Raw genomic sequence first — 19,011 nt, 5'->3', positions numbered from 1 at the left:
GTTTGGCCAAATTATAGAAATGGTTAAGAAATAAGGAGCCACTCCTCAGACTCAGCTGTTTATTGTTTCCAGTGGGCACAAGGCGACCACAATGCAAATTGCAGGCATATCTGTATCTTCCCAAACAGCATGGTTGTTTGTTTTCTAATTTATGTCATTGCTCCTAACACAACTTACTGTATATGTCAGTGAAACATTTAACACACCTTCCTGGTGAGTAAGCAAAAACCATCTGATACAAATTAAGCTTATAAATGAGACAATAATCTTTTTAGGAAAATTGGAATTCCCTTTTATTTCAATTTCACATGGTAAGGTGTGAACAGCGGGGAAGACGTTCAATTGTCTTACATGAAATTACAAATATAACATGTTTTATCCTTTTAGTATCTACAAATGTATGTTCGCATCTCTTCTCCCATGTTGACCTTACAGACAAAAAATAACAGGAAAAGAAAAACAGAAGTGATGCACAGTGCATTTCCCATACAGACACGAGACACGATACAAAACAAGGAAGTAGCATCGTAACATGAGATGACAAAAATGATATTATGTTATAAAACACAATGTGCAGACTCAAGAGGGGTTTGTAACGTTTTTCACATGTTAAGATCACATTAGAACATCAATGTATTATAATAAGTTATAATTGAAAGTTAAAACCAAAATAGTGCCTGTATATAACAATTACAAATCTTTAAAATGTATCCAAACAAATGCTACTCACCATTCACATTTGTTGCATTTAATCTGGAAGGGGATTCATTCATTTAAAAATCCTAAAGCATATTCCAGTTTTCACACCAAATAGCACCAGTGATTTCAACTCAGCCTATTTTCTGTACTTTATAAACCCTCAAAGTAAAACAACTTGAGCTGTGTAGCTTAAACTTACTGTGTAGGCAAGTTAAAAATATAAGTAACTCATATGCGGGGGATAGTAATGGATTTCAGTGGTTTTGCATATTTTCAGCATTCCTGTGGCTCACTTTAACCAAAATCTTTGAAATAAGATACTGGCTTTCAATTTCTATGAGGTCATATCTGGCAACAGAGTGCTTTAAATCTTATATCAACAGAAGACCTGTATGATCTCCTTATTAAAAGAAGTTGTGTCGAACAATAGCTGATTCTTAACATTACATTAATACTGAAGGCAAATGTTTTAATGCAAGTCAATGTCCCTAAAGCTTATCAATGTAACAGAAAGGCATTTTTTAGAAAGTCATTTTTCTGGATATGATATAGTTCAAGTTTTTCAGCTTCACTAAATTACTATTAATCTTTATGGTAAGATCAATAAGCAAATAAATAAATAACCTCTTCAGGGACAATATACAGGCATAGGAACATCTAGCTTAAATTCAGTGTGTACACACACAATACAACTCGGCATCAAAGCATTTACAGTACACAGTACAGTACTTCCTCCTGCTCCTGTCGTACCTGTCGTACCTGTGACACATTTTCTGTACCCAGATCAGGCCACTATTACACGTACAGCATTTTCACACCTATCCTTTGAAAGTTGTTTTTGTTATTGTCTGATGTTATATTATTATTATTTTAGTCTTTTCACAGTACCTGTTGACCTAGGAGTGCACACAGGCGAGCAGAACAGAGCTGCAGCCAGTTCAGTGCATTCAAGTTGACGGTATAGCTTTCCCCTGGTCCTCCACCTTTTTAATTGCCGCCTGAATCTTCACTTGATCTCCCAGCAGCTGTCGAGGTTTCACAGCCTTCAGGTTTTCATCCAGCTCGAGCAGCACAGGTATACCAGTAGGTAAAGTTACGCTGGCAATATCTTTATCTGATATACCTGTTGAAGTAAGAAGAAGAATATTAATATCACACTAGAAAAACAAGTCAAAACTTTGGATGGTATAATCAATTGTTGTGATTTTCCATTGTCAGATAATCTGAAATATCAAAATGACTGCAAAAGCTCTCTAAAAAGCAATCATTGAAGCCTAAAAAATTAGTTACAAATTGAATATAATTTAAGAAATACAAAGATTTGCATGTAAGAAAGAACAGATTTACAACATGTTGCTATTAATTCAATGTATTTATACTTTAAATGCATAGAGACCCTATACTTTATATACACAATGTTTCACATGTGTAATGCAATAAGAAATATTTGTTTCTTAACTAAATCTAAGGTAACGGTATTTGATTGTATTTTAGTGCCAAAAAAAAAGTTTTTAATAATTTGATGATCAAGGGGATGATTGTGAAATGTAATTAATTCAGCCAGATAACTGTGAAATTACATTTTTATATCTTCCCATGCCTGGCCAATAATGAATTAAAGCCGTAATAAAACCATGTTACCAGATATCTTTACCAGATGAAAGAAAGCACAATTCCAGCTTGTATACATATCCTGTACAAGTAAGTAAAAGTCAATGTGAGTAAAGTAAGGAGTGTACTGTAGCCTCAGTGGCTTATGGGTGTGGTAAAAGGTCAGCATGGACTTAATAGCCACAGCCAAATGTAACATAAACTCACTGGCCTTTTTACACAAGTTCAAATTTCCATTTGGGGAATTGAAGTCCCTTCACAATTCAATGAGCGACAACTAAAAAAAGGCAGCCTGTAGAGTCCAGAAACTGTTGTGGAATTCAACTAAATGCATTCACTGCACACACTCAACACAAACGCTGAGAGAGCATTGTTTATAATAGTAGCATACCTTCCAGGTGTTTCAGCAGAGCCCTGCAGCTGTTTCCATGAGCAGAAATGAGCACAGTCCTGCCTTGCTTTATCTCTGGCACCACAGTGCTGTCCCAGTATGGAAGCAGCCGGTCCAACACCTCCTTCAGGCTTTCTGCCCTGGGAAGGTTCTCCTTTGGCACATCACAAGTGGTGTATCTGCGGTCATTGTAGATTTCCAGGAAGTAAGGGTGGGATTCCTCAATTGGAGGTGGAGTGACGTTGTAGCTTCTTCTCCATACCTTCACCTGTTCCTCTCCATGTTCTTTAGCCATCTCCGCCCGGTTCAGGCCAATGAGGGAACCATAGTGCCGCTCATTCAGTCTCCAGGACTTGATCACAGGAACCCACTCATGACCCATAGCCTCCAGAACAAGCCATGCTGTCTGGATGGAGCGGCTGAGTAGGGAGGTGAATACTAAGTCGAACTTGTAGCCCTGTTCCTTCAGCAGCCTGCCACAGTCCTGGGCCTCCTTCAGCCCATCCTCGCTCAGCTTCTGGTCAACCCAGCTGCAGAACCGGTTCTCTTTGTTCCAGGCCCCCTCCCCATGCCTCAGCAGAAACAGTTTGTACTTGGACATCCGAAGCACCTCCAGCAGAAGCCTGCACACATTCAGTAACACATTATCAAAACAGTTTTGCAGTTGGTGATAACACAAGTGTAAATGTATTAATATAATACATCAAATCTCCAGCTAACCTCACATAAAGTCACAGGTCTGTGTGTCTAATATGAAACCAGCAGAAGGTACTTTAGAGGCAGTGCGAGCAAAAGGTTAGAGGTTGTCTTAAAAGGGTAACAGGCTAAAGGCAGATAGCTAACCTTACAGTAGCTATCCCTAGCTTTATTGAAAGGCTGTACACAACATAATAATAAATAAATGAATGAATGATAACGTTATCTCACTACTGTATGCACATATTGCATCGGATTCTGCAAAGCTTATTAGCAAGCCTGAAAGGATGGATGGACGTGTTGCTAATACAGTATTTCATGGTCGCTCAGTCCGAGTTAGGGACAAGACAAACATGTAATGAACAAAACTACTTAATGTGACGTCTCGAACGATCATAATATTGTGAAAATGTAATCTTACCCTGTGTGGGCTTCAAATCCGACCTAAAAGTGGCTAGTTCAGTTGTTGACAATGTTTGGCCGGCCATGTACAGCATTTGTTCCAGTGGATGATTGATACTCCTCTCCCCCAATCAGAATGGCACAGATCAAAAGTGGGTGGTACTTTTGTCAAATGCTATGCCCATATTAGGAGTGGTGGCAATAACGGCCAAGCACGTCGTTGAGGAAGGAGGGAAATAAGGGGGAGTGACCGTTAAACATGGGTGAATTTATGAGGTACTGTACTGTTTAGCTAACTGTTGATGTTTTGTTGTTTGGTTCGAAGTTAGGAGAGGATGTATGGTGTGTGTGTAAGAGAAAGGCAGTAGTTTAAGTTAACTTTGTTTCAGCCAGAGCTTATACCCGCCTAAAATGATCTCGGTGTGTGGACAAACACTAGACTTTTGTTTGAGTTGTTTTACGACTATTTTGGGTAAATGTGAAACTGCCACATTGTTGTTCACTCAAACAAGAACTTTATACACCGTTCTGTTTCCTTGACAGTTACGCAATTGGGGCCATATTTTCCTATTATTTAAAGGCTACTAATATTCATTTTTCTCAGTGATTTGTTTGTGACTAAACCATGTACGGTGGCTGAGAAGGGCAATCGACAATTACAAAGTGTGAAACACTTTAACAAAGCTTGAGACAAATTTACATTTTATAAAACAAAATTACATTAGCGAAACACTTTTAACAAAGAAAAAACAATGTAACATTAACAAAAACAAATTAACAAGATGCACAACACTTTTACAAAGCTAGAGACACATTTAGATTTGATAAAAATAAAATTATATTCTATAAAACAAATGTACAAGTGTCGAAACACTTTAATATTTTCCGAAACACTTTAACAAGTGACATGCAAGTGATTGACACAAACTTAAGTTTGTTTTGGCTGATAGACCGCCCGGTACCTATGGACGGTACGAGTGTGTTTATGGTCGTTAAACATGTTTTGTCAGTTCTGTGGAAACCACCTGGGCCAAGTGACATGGTCTTGCTCATCACGATATACTTTCTCGTGTGCACGAGAAAGTTACAGGTTCGCCAAGTAGGAAGTGGAGCTGTCCCTTTTACACACAGCCTTCGCTGTGTTTAGACCATAGGTTTAGACAGCTAAAGAGCGACTGCAGGCTGCTTCGTTTTGACCACGCAAAACTCTTTACACATACACACACCTACACACACATCGAACTGCCCGATTATAATCCTTATTATTCGTTTTATGAAGGAGATGTCCGGTCACCAGGGCGGGCGTGTGTGTGTGACACTCGCATTTATTTTCATAAGATTTTAAGATACTGTCGTCCGTTCCGGTAATGCGGACAACTCAGCCGTCTCTCGCGTTTGCTTGGTCAAATCAGCAGCTCTTCATTTTTGAGTGCGTAAGTTTGAGAAACCGGCTCGAGATACGCTTTTTGTTATATTCCATGGAATGCTCTTAACATCCCGATAGCAATGACAAAACATCCATAAAAAAATGTCATCTGTGGAAGCCGTAGTACCTACTGTAAAAAGCACGACCAATCATTTTAGCCGGCCCGGCTAAAACTGGATGGCCTACCTGCCTGTCAGCCTTCCTTCTGTGCACAAACTTATCTCGTGCCCTCATTGGTCATGTGCGCGTTCGTTGGAGGAGGGGCTCTGTAAGGATTTATTAACAGATTCCGGCAGTGTATTTTCAAATTCGAGCGCACTCGAGCTGGTTTCTCCAAAATGACCTACCCCACCTTTAATCGCGCCTTTACGGTAATCGCCGAGAAGCGGTACTGACGCTAGGACAAGAATAAAATAATGCATGTTTTTTCTGCTTGATTTGAGATACAAATAATTTGTACCATAAGTTCTTAATAAAATTGGTACTGTTGGACTCAGTACTTGTTAGACTACTACCACAAATACAATGAGGTACTTTTACTGTGTACTTTTTGAGTAATACTCAAACCCCCGTCCTAAGTACAATAATTCATGTATTCTGGTATATTTGATGAGGGATAAAATGATTTTTTGCAAAAAGTTCCACATGAAATTGATGTTGGACTCAGTACTACTAGCTACTAGCATAAGTACAATCAAGTACTTTTACTGTATACTTTTTGATTAATACTCGGTCAAACTCCCGTCCCGAGTACAATAATTCGTGTATTGTATATGAACTATGAATTATTGTACTCAGGACAGGAGTTTAACCAAGTGTTACTCAAAGTACAGAGTAAACATACTTGATTATACTTGTGCTAGTAGTCCAAGTAGGCCTACTGAGTCCAACAGTATCAATTTCATGTAGAACTTATGGTAACAAATAATTGTATCCCTCAACAAATATAGCAACATACATGAATGATTGTACTCAGGGGGGGAGTTTGACAGAGTATTACTCAAAAAGTACACGGTAAAAGTACTTCATTATATTTTGGTAGTCTAACAAGTACTGAGTCCAACAGTACCAATTTTATTAAGAACTTAGGGCTAAAAATCTTTTTATCCCTCATCAAATATAGCAGAAGTGGCTTGAATTTGTTCTCAGGAGGGGAGTTTGACAGAGAATAACTGAAAAAGTACACTGTAAAAGTACTTCATTTTATTGTTGGTAGCAGTCAAACAAGTACAGAGTCCAACAGTGTCAGTTTTATTAAGAACTTAAGGTAAAACGTATTTTTATCGCAAATATAGCACAAAAACATGCATTATTTTACTCTTGTACTAGCATCAGTGCCGCTTCTCGGCCAATTACCGTTTAGGCGCGATTAATCGCACACTCACAAATGGTGAGCTGCTGAGTTGACCAGCAAACGCAAGAGACGGCTGAGTTGACCGCAGTGTTCCCCTGCACTCCGACAGTACTGAGCACTACATCGAGGTTAAGATTAAACACATTTATTTCATTTGGGAACACACATATACCTATGGAGTTGGCCAGATGTGTGTAAATTACTGTTCATGGTAATTTGAAAACAAATGCCGGTGTCGGACATTCACAAACACACCGAACACACACACACAGAGCGGAGCTGAGCAGAGCACAAACACACACGTCATGCGCCTTGTGGACCTCACATCTCCTTCATAAAACGAGTAATAGGGGGAATAATCGGGCAGTTTGATGTGTATGTGTTTAAAACGAAGCAGCCTGCAGTTGATCTTTAGCTGTCTAATGAAGGTAAACACATCGAAGGCACTTCCTACTTGGCGAACCTGTAACTTTCTCGTGCACACAAGAAAGTTACAGGTTCGCCAAGTAGGAAGTGGAGCTGTGCCTTTTACACACAGCCTTCGATGTGTTTACCTTCATTAGACTAGTGCGCACAAGAAAGTATATTGTGATGAGCAAAACTATGAAAGCAGCCTCCCTCTCCTCTGTCATCATCCTTCTGGACCTGTCTGCTGCATTCGACACGGTGAATCATCAGATCCTCCTTCGCACTCTCCAAAAACTTGGAGTTTCAGGCTCTGCACTTTCCCTCCTCACCTCATACCTCAAAGACCGCACCTACAGGGTAACTTGGAGAGGGTCGGAGTCCGACCCTTGTCAATTAACTACAGGGGTCCCTCAGGGCTCTGTTCTCGGCTCCCTCCTCTTCTCCCTGTACACAAACTCGCTCAGATCTGTCATTAGCCCGCATGGTTTTTCATACCACTGCTACGCTGACGACACCGAATTAATTCTGTCCTTTCCCCGCTCAGAGACCCAGGTCGTCGCACGCATCTCTGCTTGTCTCTCGGTGGATGTCTGCTCACCACCTCAAGCTCAACCTTGACAAGAATGAACCGCTTTTTCTTCCGGGAAAAGATTGTCCCACTCTTGACCTGACTATCAACATTGGCACCTCTATTGTTTCCCCGACTCAAACTGCAAGGAATCTGGGTGTGACCCTAGGTAACAAACTGTCCTTCACTGCAAACATCGCTGCAACAACCTGCTGCTGCAGATACACTCTTTACAACATCAGGAGGATACGTCCCCAGCTGACCCAGAAAGCGACGCAGGTTCTGGTCCAGGCTCTCGTCATCTCACGCCTAGACTACTGCAACTCCCTCTTGGCTGGTCTACCTGAATGTGCCATCCAACCTCTGCAGCTCATCCAGAATGCATTGGCTCGTCTGGTCTTCAACCTTCCTAAATTCTCTCACACCACACCGCTCCTCTGCTCCCTTCACTGGGTTCCGGTAACTGCTAGAATCCACTTCAAGACACTGGTACTTGCGTACCATGCTGCGAATGGATCTGGCCCTTCCTACATCCAGGACATGGTTAAACTGTACACCCCAGCACGTGCACTCCGCTCGGCATCGGCCAAACAGCTCGCTGCACCCGCACTGCGAGGGGGACCCAAGTTCCCATCAGCAAAAACACGTGGGTTTGCTATCATGGCTCCAAAATGGTGGAATGAGCTCAGGACAGCAGAAAGCTTACACACCTTCCGGCGCAGACTGAAAACTCATCTCTTTCGACTCCACTTCGAGCGATAGAACTATTAACAAAGCACTTATATACTAATAAAGGACTGGCTTACCTAAAGCCAGTTGAGTAGCACTTGAAATATTTTAGCTCTATGAAACCTGATGTACTTATATGATTCTGTTTTCTTCAAGTTTGTATTTTGTTGGTCGAACGCACTTATTGTACAGTAAGTCGCTTTGGATAAAAGCATCAGCTAAATGCAATGTAATGTAATAATGTAATGTCACTTGGCCCAGGTGGTTTCCACAGAACGGACAAAACATGTTTAACGACCATAAACACACTCGTGCCGTCTATCAGCCAAAACAAATTTAAGTTTGTCAATCACTTGCATGTCACTTCTGGTATGATGGGCATTCCCTTTCCGCTTTGATTATCTAGTTTGTTAAAGTGTTTCGGCAAATGTTAAAGTGTTTCAACACTTGTAATTTTGTTTTTATAAAATTAAATTTTTTTTAATAAAATGTAAATTTGTCTCTAGCTTTGTAAAAGTGTTTCGCATCTTGTTAAATTGTTTTTTCTTTGGTAAAAGTGTTTCGCTAATGTAAATTTGTTTTAGAAAATATAAATTTGTCTCAAGCTTTGTTAAAGTGTTTCACACTTTGTAATTGTCGATTGCACTTCTCAGCCACCGTACAATGTCCCATAATACAGAATTGGGTTACAGGGATGAACTCCCATATAACATCAGAAGTAGTTTCCCAACTGTATTTCTGATTACATCTAATACGTTTTGTGTAAACCAGCACCTGTTATGTTAATAGGTCATTTAACCACATGAGGAAATTCTAAATCTAATTTGCTAAAATCATATACAGTTTACCATCAGACCCTTAAATGATTCATACTACAAGTGTGACAATACTTAAACATATTTCCAGTTTAAGACAAAGATGACTTTTCTCATTAGAGCAGTCTCAATTAGATTGTATTACTTGATAGACATATTGAAGAGAAGACGTGTGAATTGTATGAGTTTAATGCCATATTCATTTTCCACGATGCTTACTTTATCTAACTCCATGAACCAAAAACTCGCCCTATCATTAAATTCAAGCAAATGTGTTTACGTTGTCATCTAAAGCCATGATTTAAAAGACACATATTATTTAGCAGATGATTTAGGCCGGTTTATTGTTGAATATAACAGAGGTCAATAAACAAGCCAGTCACATGGGGACAGGGGAACTGAACAGCCAAAAGTTATGATATGTTCATGACCTGTGCCAAAACCTACTTGTCAACCCGATCTTTACGTAATTCACTGTCGTTATAAATTAACAATAGTCACAGGGCTCCATCCATTTTAGAGCAGCAAACATTTTCATAAAGAAATTCACCACAGAATCTACTGCCCGGCGTTAAACATCTTCTTCCTGCCGTCCATACCAGACATGGCGTCCACGTTCTTACGCCAGTCAGTCACCTCCTCTTTCTGTGGGGTGAAAAAATGATGATTTGAAAGTGAATAAAACACAAGTATTTGCAACCATATTGTACAACACAAATACACACACCGTGTTGGAGAATACATTTGCTTGTAAATATAAGAATAATAAATAATTTCCTGTACTAAACACTGCAACAGATTATTTACACATGCTTTAAAGACGTTGTCACTCTTTCTAATTCTGACCTTTTTTAAGCAAGTTTCACAGCTCTATCTTTATATTAAGAATTGGTGTTAATTAGATTTTTATTTTGTATCAAATGTGTCGTTTCTAAAGTCAAAATAAAACCTACAGCCTGGACTACAATCGATGTGTAATGATGAAGTATTATTTCATACTGTAGCTTCCTTGCTAAAACTGTTATTTTAGCAAGTAAAATAATATTTGTTATCTAATATGTGATGTGTTTTAACAGGACAAAAAACCCGAGCCCTGACAGAGTGGACTATTCTCAGTGAATGAAGAGAGAATAGAACTTTATTAAGCCCTGAATGAATTTATTTGCCAGATATTGCTCAATAATTACAAAAACATAAGGATAAAAACACAAGAGTGTGAACTTAAAGTGTATAAGAAGTAACACTACCAGTGCATAACAGAATAACAGTACAAGTTAGATACATTAAGTAAGATAGAAACTGATGATGTTATAGTAATATTGACTATAATATATAATGAAACAGCAGCCCTTACCTTCTCCTCCTCTTTCTTCACAGTCTTCAGGGCGGCCTTGAAGTCCACGGACTCTTTGACCCGAGAGCCCAGCAGAGCCCCCAGCATGGCGTCAGCCGAGACCCTCACCCTCTTCAGGGCCGGCCTCTTCATCTTGCCCTTCAACTCAAAGATCTTCTGAGACAGGTCCTGTATCTTTTTCCCAAAACAAATGACAGACACACCCTCAAATATTGGGGACAAACAATGTGTGTGTCTTATACAGTATGCTTGTGAAAAAGGACAGAACTCAAGCAGTAATTCACAAAGATGACTTACCTCAATACTACATTTCGACACTTTAGAATTAACGTCGTACCGCTCTTCATCAACCACATCAATCTTCTGGTGCAGCTCTTTACAAAAATTCTGTTGATAGAAGCCTATAAAGTATTACACTCATTTAAGTAACAATTCCCTGAATTTATAACTTGCCCGTATGACTTGATAGAAACACTGATACAATAACAATGCAAACACAAAGACAGGGCAGCAGGTGTATGGGCAGGGATTTGTTCTAAGCATATCACAATAAAAACACATCGCAAAACACTTCTCCAGTACACCACACTTTATTTAGTTCTGCAATATGCAAATGCTCTCAAAATTATTTATAAAACATGCCATAATAATTTATATAAATTGTTGTAGAATGTTTATTTATACATTTATAATTTATCTGAGGACTTGGCCCTTAAAGTGTTGACATTGAGGTCTGAAGATTATTCTGAAAAAAAAAGATTGTTCTTGGCAGGAGGCATTGCTGTTGAGGTTTTCTTTTAATATAAGTTGAAATGCTTTGAGCTCCAAAAACGCATAACATTCACCTTGATTGTAATTGGGCACCTGCTTGCGGATAGATAACATTAGGGTTCAAGGTTCAAGGTTCTTTATTTGTCATACGAACATAGCTACAGAGTAGTTATGTCGATGAAAATCTTACGTCACAGGCTTCTCCAACAGTGCAACACAATAATACAGATAAACAGAAAAATATAGTGCAAGTAAATATTAAAAAATAAATACAAAAACAAAAATAGTTTAAAAAAAGTGAAATAGTGAGATAAGAGTCTATATGCAAGCTATTGGAATGATATATTAGATAAATAGATAAATAATTACTAAGTAGCAGATGAATGTTATGGAAGTTGTTTCAGCAGTTCAGTTGTTTATCAGTCTTATTGCCTATGGGATGAAACTGTCTCTGAATCTGGTGGTTTTTGTCCGGATGCTGCGGTAACGCCTGCCAGACATTTGAAGGCGATATGGAAAAAGCGATCTGCTCAAAGTGTTTAGACAGTAATTTACTGTTGACTTCGATCCAAAACTCCCCAAATATATGTAATTATATGGAGTGAAATGACTCAATGATAAATGCAGGCTACCTGTAGATCCTGCAGAGACAGGCTGGACAGCTGCAGTTGTGGGACTCTCTCAGAGAGGACTCTCTCTCGTTCCTCTTTTTTCATTTGTATGTCGTTTTCCAGCAACGTCATGGCCTTCTTTAGCAGCTTGGTCTGGTGTACATACATGTAAAGAATTACACTTCAGTCAACCAGAGAATATGTTGAAGCCTTGCTTTCACACTGCCATACATTACCTTCAAGAACAGTCTGCGAGATGCACTGATCTTTGGCTTTGGTTTCTGGAAAAAAAGACGTCATACATATCAAATCTCTGGAAAACATTTCAATATAAAGCAGCACACAGTTTCTATGTACATGCAGGTTTTGCACAATTAGTCTCTTTACAATTCAACACCCAACACAATAACACTTTGTGCAATACTGACTACAGCCTGAGTTGAATTTGACTTTACCCTTCATATTTAAACGTTTCATTATATTGTATTTTTACAGTATTTCCTTATTATACAAGTGTTAAGTCAATCAATTCCACAAATAGTCAAGGTACATGACTTTTTCATAGTAAAATCAACTTACCGAACCCCTTATCCAATTAAGAAGGTGATGTATTTCAAGAAGAGAAAGAGAAAAGGTGCAATTTGTTACACTCGTTGAACTTTTTTTTATATAATTTGAGTGATAAGTACATAAGACATAGCTACTTACCCTTCAGACATGGTTGCAGTTGTATGTTTACCCTTGTTAATTGTATCTAGAGAAGAAAGGAATAAGACTATTTTACACACATGAAGCTCAACTAAGGTACTTTAACAGAACCAAAGCAACATTCAACACATTGGATTAAGACATCCTATAGGTTGCAGTTGTATAGGAGAGGACACAAACAATGTATGACATTGTCAAGAGGTCAAACTGACACCTTCAAAAATACTCTCTCAAACATTGCCAAAAATATAATTACCAGACAAATCATCAATCAAGACCATAATGGTTGGTGGTAGTAGTGGCCTGATTCATGTTGTTTTTATTTAATATTTTATATCCCTGTATTTTAACAGCAAACATATTCTTAAATGTACAGCTCAATACAATGAAATGACAAAATAATAATCAATGTGACAAGGTTGCAAAGACATACATACATATAATAAATCTGTGATTAGTTATTTAAAACTTAAACCAGCTGATTTTTTGATCTAAGCAAAAAAGACTCTCCTCCTTGACTCCAGTGTAAGAAGAATTGTTTGTAAAGTGAGATAGTTTTAGAAAGAAAACAGTCAGCTGTAAGGAATTATAAGTGGACAAACAAACAAGCTGTTTTGGAGTTGAAAAATTACACTTTCTTTTCTCATTTCTAATAAACTGATATGATTTTGATTTGCAATAAAAAGCCTAATACTTCAAAACAAAACCCCTTACCTTAGCAGGAGACAGATACTCAAAGGCGTATTTTTCTGAGAGGAGAAGCGCAGAAAGAGGGTAGATATATAGATTCCTGCGGCCATGTGAGTGGCTCACTAAAATAGACCCTCTGTCCGCACCATTCTTGCACTGCATCCCTCACATCTCACAAGTATGAGGTGTGAATCTGTCTTGGGAATGTCCTCCTGTGATGCTTTCTTAATGTGGAGGAGAAGAGGAGACGGGGGTCTCCTCGTTAAGGAAGACGGGTGGTGGAGGTCAAAGGAGCCAAAGTTAGGTTTGAGAAATTGAAGTTGTTCCCAAATACATTTAAATCGGTTAGCTGAGAAAAACAATGGCAGGATTGATATATTTTTTATTTATTGCTGGTTTCATGTTTGTATCAAGTACATCAACCAACATTAATATCACATATGCCCACTCAAATAACATAGACACAGACTGCAATCATGCTGTTTAATCTTCAGCATTTAATAGGCAATATATTTTTGAATGTCTGACCAGCTTGATATACATATATCACAGCAGAGAACAAACTAGCAGTTGTTTATTACAAACAATGTCTCTCCACAGTCAATATATTATCCTGTAGCTCTACAAGTGTCTGAGAGATGGTTTAAAGAGTTCTGCTGCCAACACATGGCCACAGAGGAGAACTACAGTTCTACAGTTTCTACCTCAGGCCACCAAGCCTATAGTCTCAAGTGATATACTCTTTCAATTACTTTACTTATATGCGTTTTTTTAAATTCCCATAGCTTTTCACGCCATTGTTCTTAACTATTTATTCCCCCCTGGCGTGTTTTTATTGTTTGTCTGTACTTGTGACAGCGTTGTACTACAAATCTCGTTTTTTGTACAATGACAATAAAGGCTTTCTATTCTATATACTCTCCTCTATACTCTATTCTACAGGCACAACTCTAATGCAAAGCTGTAAGTGACTAAGAAATCAGTTTTACTATTCCCTAAATCCTCAACTTAAAATGTGCTTTAGATAAACAGTTGCTCTCCTTTATAACTATAATATTAAAACGAGCACGTCCATCCTGGTTTTAAGGGTAGTTGTCCAACTTTTAATTCCTCAATCAATATAATAAAGGTAAGACAGTCAGCAAAGTTAAGCAATTATTAAAACAAAAAGGGCTGTAATGATCCATCAATCCATTGAATGATCATGATCCAATATTGATACAGAATCTACTGGCCGGCGTTAAACATCTTCTTCCTGCCGTCCATACCAGACATGGCGTCCACGTTCTTACGCCAGTCAGTCACCTCCTCTTTCTGTGGGGTGAAAAAATGATGATTTGAGAGTAATTAAAACATAAGTATTTGCAACCATATTGTACAACACAAATACACACACCGTGTTGGAGAATACATTTGCTTGTAAATATAAGAATAATAAATACATTCCTGTACTAAACACTGCAACAGATTATTTACACATGCTTCTGTTGGAATCATAACAAATCACAAATGAAACACAGGCAAGAGGAAACAGATCATTTGAATCCAATGGGCTGTAACCTGACGGTTTCCATGACCCTGAAGCAAAAGCCAGGCGTACCTTTTCCTCTTCCTTCTTGACCGTTTTGAGGCTGGCCTTGAAGTCGATGGTCTCCTTGTGTTTGGAGCCCAGCAGAACGCTCAGCATGGCTTCAGCTGAGATCTTCACTCTCCTCAGGGTCGGCTTCTTGAACTTACTCTGGATCTCAGTGATCTTCAGTTTCATGTTGTCAATCTGTTCAGGGGATCAATTCAGAAAAAGTCACGTGCTGATGCCATTCCACCACTGTGAGTCAATAATTAACCCAAACTACTACAGTATTGATTCATTTACATGAAACCAAAGGGAAGTTATTTTCGACCAGATCACTTCTTCACATCCATATATGGATTTATAAACACTGAGACTTATCAATATGTCTATTTGTTATTTATCCAAAATTGAGAGTTGGAAGCAGCCTTGAAATGTATTTAGACAAATCTCAAACCATCAAACAACTCTTGCAGACTTCCACCGGCGATACAGTTGAATAAGATTAAACAAGTTGTGGTCAAAAGCTTATACGTGGATCTTGAGTTTCTAGGGTCCTAAACTATTCAGATTTTGTTTGTATATGTGTGTTCAAATAATCAATTAATAACTCCGATCGCTCAATACCACATATTTGATAAAAAGCTAATCTTGCTGCAGATGATCTAACCCTTATTTATATACTGTATGTTGAATGCTATAAGAGTACATCAGGCTTTAAGCATTAGTTTCTGTTATGACTCTGTGCTGCCACTCGGAGGCAGTGGCTATTCACTTAAAGGTGGGGTAGGTAATTCACTTCAGAAACACTTTTTGTTATATTCCATGGAATGCTCTTACCATTCCGATAGCAATGAATAAATTAAATGCTTTGACAATAAATACATACAAAAAATGCATCTGTGGAAGTCGTGGCGCTGTAAAAAGCACGACCAATCATCTGAGCCGGCCCGGCTAAAATAACTGGATGGCCTACCTGCCTGTCAGCCTTCCATCTGTGCACAAACTTATCTCGTGCCCTCATTGGTCATGTGCGCGTTCGTGTGTTGGAGGAGGGGCTCTGTAAGGAAGGGGCAGATTGTCCGGCTGTGGACTTTCAAATTCTAGCGCACTCGAGCTGGTTTCTCCATTCTTACCTACCCTACCTTTAAAGCTGTTGTATGGTGTGACCCTGTGTTCATAGTAAAGTTACTGGATGAATAAACTATACATACATGTCCACTTGTATCACTTTATCTTTATATTTAGTCGAGATGCTCACCTCTTTCTCATTTTTGGACACCTTGAGACCGATATCGTACCACTCCTCATCTACAACATCGATCTTGTGCTGCAAGTCTCTGCAAAAATCCTGTAAGAAAAGGAAAAACACACCCTCTAATGGTGTCAGAATATCATGATAAACTTAAAGGGGACCTATCATGCAAAATGCACTTTAGTACGTCTTTTATACATGAATATGTGTCCCCGGTGTGTCAGGGAACTCACCAAGTGTCAGAAAACACAACCCTCTCTCTTTTCCTCCATAACCAAATCTCTAAAAACGGGGCTGCAACGGATCTGATACAGACTGATACAGATTTGAAATATCTCTGACAGAAACAAGGAGCTCCGCCTATATGGCCAACTCTCCACCTATCAGGGGAATGAGAGGTTGCCGTGGCATGGTAACAGCATGCTAACAGCATGCTAACAGCATGGTAACATGATGCTCCTTTCCCCCTGCAAAGGAGGGAGGCGTGGTCAGCTGCAGCTCATTTGCCACAGAATCAGCCCTTGCAAAAACAGGGCTGGAATACAGCAAATAGAGCAAAATGAGGCATGGCTAAAATGCATGATCTGTTTGGTATTTTGAAAAAAAAACTTCACAGACATGTTTTATATAGGTATGGCCCTACAATATATTATTCAAATATAGCATGATAGGTCCACTTTAAATGGAAATAATTGGATAAGTGAGAGAGAGTGTTTGTGTTGCATGATGTGAATAAAGGTAAATACCTGAAGCTCTTGCAGAGACTGACCAGACATGCTAAGAGGAGGAACTCTTTCTGCCAGAGCCGCTTCTTTCTCCTTCAGCTTCTGCTCCGTCTCGTCCTGCAGCATCTGAGCTGCCACTGTCAGAAGTCTGATCTTCAGAACAAAACATCAAAATAAGGAAATAACTTTTATTGGGATCTCTTGACCAAGTAAAACATAGTCCTCAATATCCAACGTTTTTACGAGTTTAGTACATTAAAAAAAAAAAAAAGAAGAAGAAGAAGCTATATTACTATTGTTCTTAAAGTGCATACAAAGTAATGCACTCCAATGTCTCAAGTCAATGTCATCCTAATTAATAAAGCATCTAACATAGTGTATATTACATCTCAAATAAAGAAAAACGTACCTTCAACCCCAGCCTTCGAGAGGAGGAGATCTTTGATTTGTGTTTCTATAATTCAGACACAAGAAACACTCCATATAAATATACATACAGCAAATTGCATATGATCTTTTTTAAATTGCATTTATAGATAGAAAAACAAAAAATAGGGATTGAAGGAAAGAGATTGAATACTCACTCTGTTGAAGCATTCACAAAGAGAGAGAAAAATATGCCAACTTAGTTACATATCAAAACATAGTTTACAGTATACTAAGGTTATCAATGAACACAATCAAATACACCAGAAGCAATTATACTCACTCAGCCATGATTGTCTTTATTTCCCGCACTAGAATAGGGAAAAGAAAATAAGTATTTTTGCAGAACGTGAAAACGGTGACTTTGATAACTTTAAACCATCATGCTTACAGAGTGAAGTCAGCTGTTTTCTAAAGATTGATGATTGTTTTAACCTCCCTTGTCAAAGTATTTCACCCACCCCAAACATTCACTGGCCTTTGGAGTTATTTACTGTTGCCCCAGCGCTGGTTTACGATTGTTGTGCTTTTTCTAAACCTACCAGTATTTCTGTCATAATTTACATTTAGCTTTCTAAGTAATAACCCAGAATAATATACTTCATCCAAATAAAGAGAATCACAAGGATGAAATGATTATTGTTCCAAATGTAGAAACATTAGGGTGATCCTTAAAATTGAAAGTCGGAAAGTCTAAGCTCCAACCGGCAGAATTCATTCTATTAGTCAAGAAAACTCTCCTGGTGAATTTTTTCCTCAATCTGACAACATTTACCCCTCCCTCATTAACCTTGAAGTTTAGCCTCAGTTGCAGCACCGTGGCTGCTGGTGTGGCAGCCCAGGTTGATGAGGGAGGGGTAAATGTCAGATTGAGGAAAAAATTCACCGGGAGAGTTTTCTTGACTAATAATAATAATCCTTATATTTATTATAGCGCTTTATCAATGACTCTCAAAGCGCTTTACAAATACAGATCATACATGTAATGGTCATCTACTGTGGACAATACCCACAGGAGCAAATTCGGGTGAAGTGTCTTGCCCAAGGACACAACGGCCTGACGCAGTGGGGCGGGAGCGGGTTTCGAACTGTAGTTCCCCAACGCCCCCTTGATCTGATGATCAAACGCACAGACCACTGCGCCACCCGTCCCTATAACGGGAATGAATTCTGCCGGTTGGAGCTTAGACTTTCCGACTTTCAATTTGAAGGACCACCCTACATGAGGCTAAACTTCAAGGTTGATGAGGGAGGGGTAAATGTTGTTGGAATCTGAATAAAATTCACCAGGAGAGTTTTCTTGACTATCATAACAAATGTCGCTGGTTGGAGCTTAAAATAAATGAATTTGAAAATGTACATGGCACTACGGACCACCCTAAAAAACATGTTACAACTTAATGTAATTATAAGTCCAGTGCAGATTTAGTATGCATCGGTTTAGGATACATCTTCCAAAAATGTAAAAGCATTTGTGTGACATTCAAAGTGTGTGCCGGGTCAGTAGACGTGCATAACTCACAAGAGTCTCTGCATAGGTGGCAAAAAAGTTGAATGGCCAGATAATCCACAGGCATGCAAACTGACAATGTTATAATTGACGTTAATTACAACAAAATTCCAGTAATACAACAAAGTCAAGTCAAGCAATAATCTGAATAAAAGATTTTCCTTATTACAAGTTAATTGTTTTAACTCGCAGCATGCTGAGAAATTACTCCCAATTCCCAGATGATGTCCACATGCCTACCAAGTTTATTCTAAAACATACAAGCAACTCTGTACCTTAGTGAAGCTGAAAC

At 38.7% G+C, this 19,011-nt stretch overlaps 3 protein-coding genes across 3 annotated transcripts; all 3 read right to left on the bottom strand.

Annotated features, from left to right (window-relative positions):
• Window positions 1-266: 266 nt before the first annotated feature.
• On the bottom strand, window positions 267-4,046 carry bpgm (2,3-bisphosphoglycerate mutase). Its single transcript, XM_034085885.2, has 3 exons — window positions 3,819-4,046; window positions 2,702-3,324; window positions 267-1,822 (listed from the first exon to the last, which is right to left on the bottom strand). Exons 2-3 carry the CDS (start codon window positions 3,300-3,302, stop codon window positions 1,647-1,649), a joined length of 777 nt encoding a protein of 258 aa, XP_033941776.1. The 5' UTR covers window positions 3,303-3,324; window positions 3,819-4,046; the 3' UTR covers window positions 267-1,646.
• Window positions 4,047-9,272: 5,226 nt separating this feature from the next.
• Window positions 9,273-12,137, bottom strand: LOC117448009 (troponin I, slow skeletal muscle-like). The gene is made up of 5 exons (XM_034085062.2): window positions 12,072-12,137; window positions 11,857-11,988; window positions 10,751-10,840; window positions 10,454-10,627; window positions 9,273-9,744 (listed from the first exon to the last, which is right to left on the bottom strand). Exons 2-5 carry the CDS (start codon window positions 11,965-11,967, stop codon window positions 9,658-9,660), a joined length of 462 nt encoding a protein of 153 aa, XP_033940953.2. The 5' UTR covers window positions 11,968-11,988; window positions 12,072-12,137; the 3' UTR covers window positions 9,273-9,657.
• Window positions 12,138-13,600: 1,463 nt separating this feature from the next.
• On the bottom strand, window positions 13,601-17,300 carry LOC117448010 (troponin I, slow skeletal muscle-like). The gene is made up of 5 exons (XM_034085063.2): window positions 17,193-17,300; window positions 16,805-16,936; window positions 16,065-16,154; window positions 14,834-15,007; window positions 13,601-14,547 (listed from the first exon to the last, which is right to left on the bottom strand). Exons 2-5 carry the CDS (start codon window positions 16,907-16,909, stop codon window positions 14,461-14,463), a joined length of 456 nt encoding a protein of 151 aa, XP_033940954.1. The 5' UTR covers window positions 16,910-16,936; window positions 17,193-17,300; the 3' UTR covers window positions 13,601-14,460.
• Window positions 17,301-19,011: the final 1,711 nt, after the last annotated feature.

This window comes from Pseudochaenichthys georgianus, chromosome 6 (genome assembly GCF_902827115.2).
Source record: "Pseudochaenichthys georgianus chromosome 6, fPseGeo1.2, whole genome shotgun sequence".
In the NCBI taxonomy this organism is placed as follows: Eukaryota; Metazoa; Chordata; class Actinopteri; order Perciformes; family Channichthyidae; genus Pseudochaenichthys; species Pseudochaenichthys georgianus.
Note: the sequence above shows the minus strand (reverse complement) of the source record. Positions and strands in the feature narration are given on the sequence as shown.

Coding starts and splice junctions, on each gene's coding strand:
- LOC117448009 (XM_034085062.2), bottom strand. CDS start 11,967: ATGACGTTGCTGGAAAACGACATACAAATGAAAAAAGAGGAACGAGAG. Junction 10,628..10,750: donor TGTCGAAATGTAGTATTGAG/GTAAGTCATCTT, acceptor TTTGGGAAAAAG/ATACAGGACCTGTCTCAGAA. Junction 9,745..10,453: donor TGAAGAAAGAGGAGGAGAAG/GTAAGGGCTGCT, acceptor TTCACCCCACAG/AAAGAGGAGGTGACTGACTG.
- LOC117448010 (XM_034085063.2), bottom strand. CDS start 16,909: ATGCTGCAGGACGAGACGGAGCAGAAGCTGAAGGAGAAAGAAGCGGCT. Junction 15,008..16,064: donor TGTCCAAAAATGAGAAAGAG/GTGAGCATCTCG, acceptor TCCCCTGAACAG/ATTGACAACATGAAACTGAA. Junction 14,548..14,833: donor TCAAGAAGGAAGAGGAAAAG/GTACGCCTGGCT, acceptor TTCACCCCACAG/AAAGAGGAGGTGACTGACTG.
- bpgm (XM_034085885.2), bottom strand. CDS start 3,302: ATGTCCAAGTACAAACTGTTTCTGCTGAGGCATGGGGAGGGGGCCTGG. Junction 1,823..2,701: donor TCTGCTGAAACACCTGGAAG/GTATGCTACTAT, acceptor TTACTTCAACAG/GTATATCAGATAAAGATATT.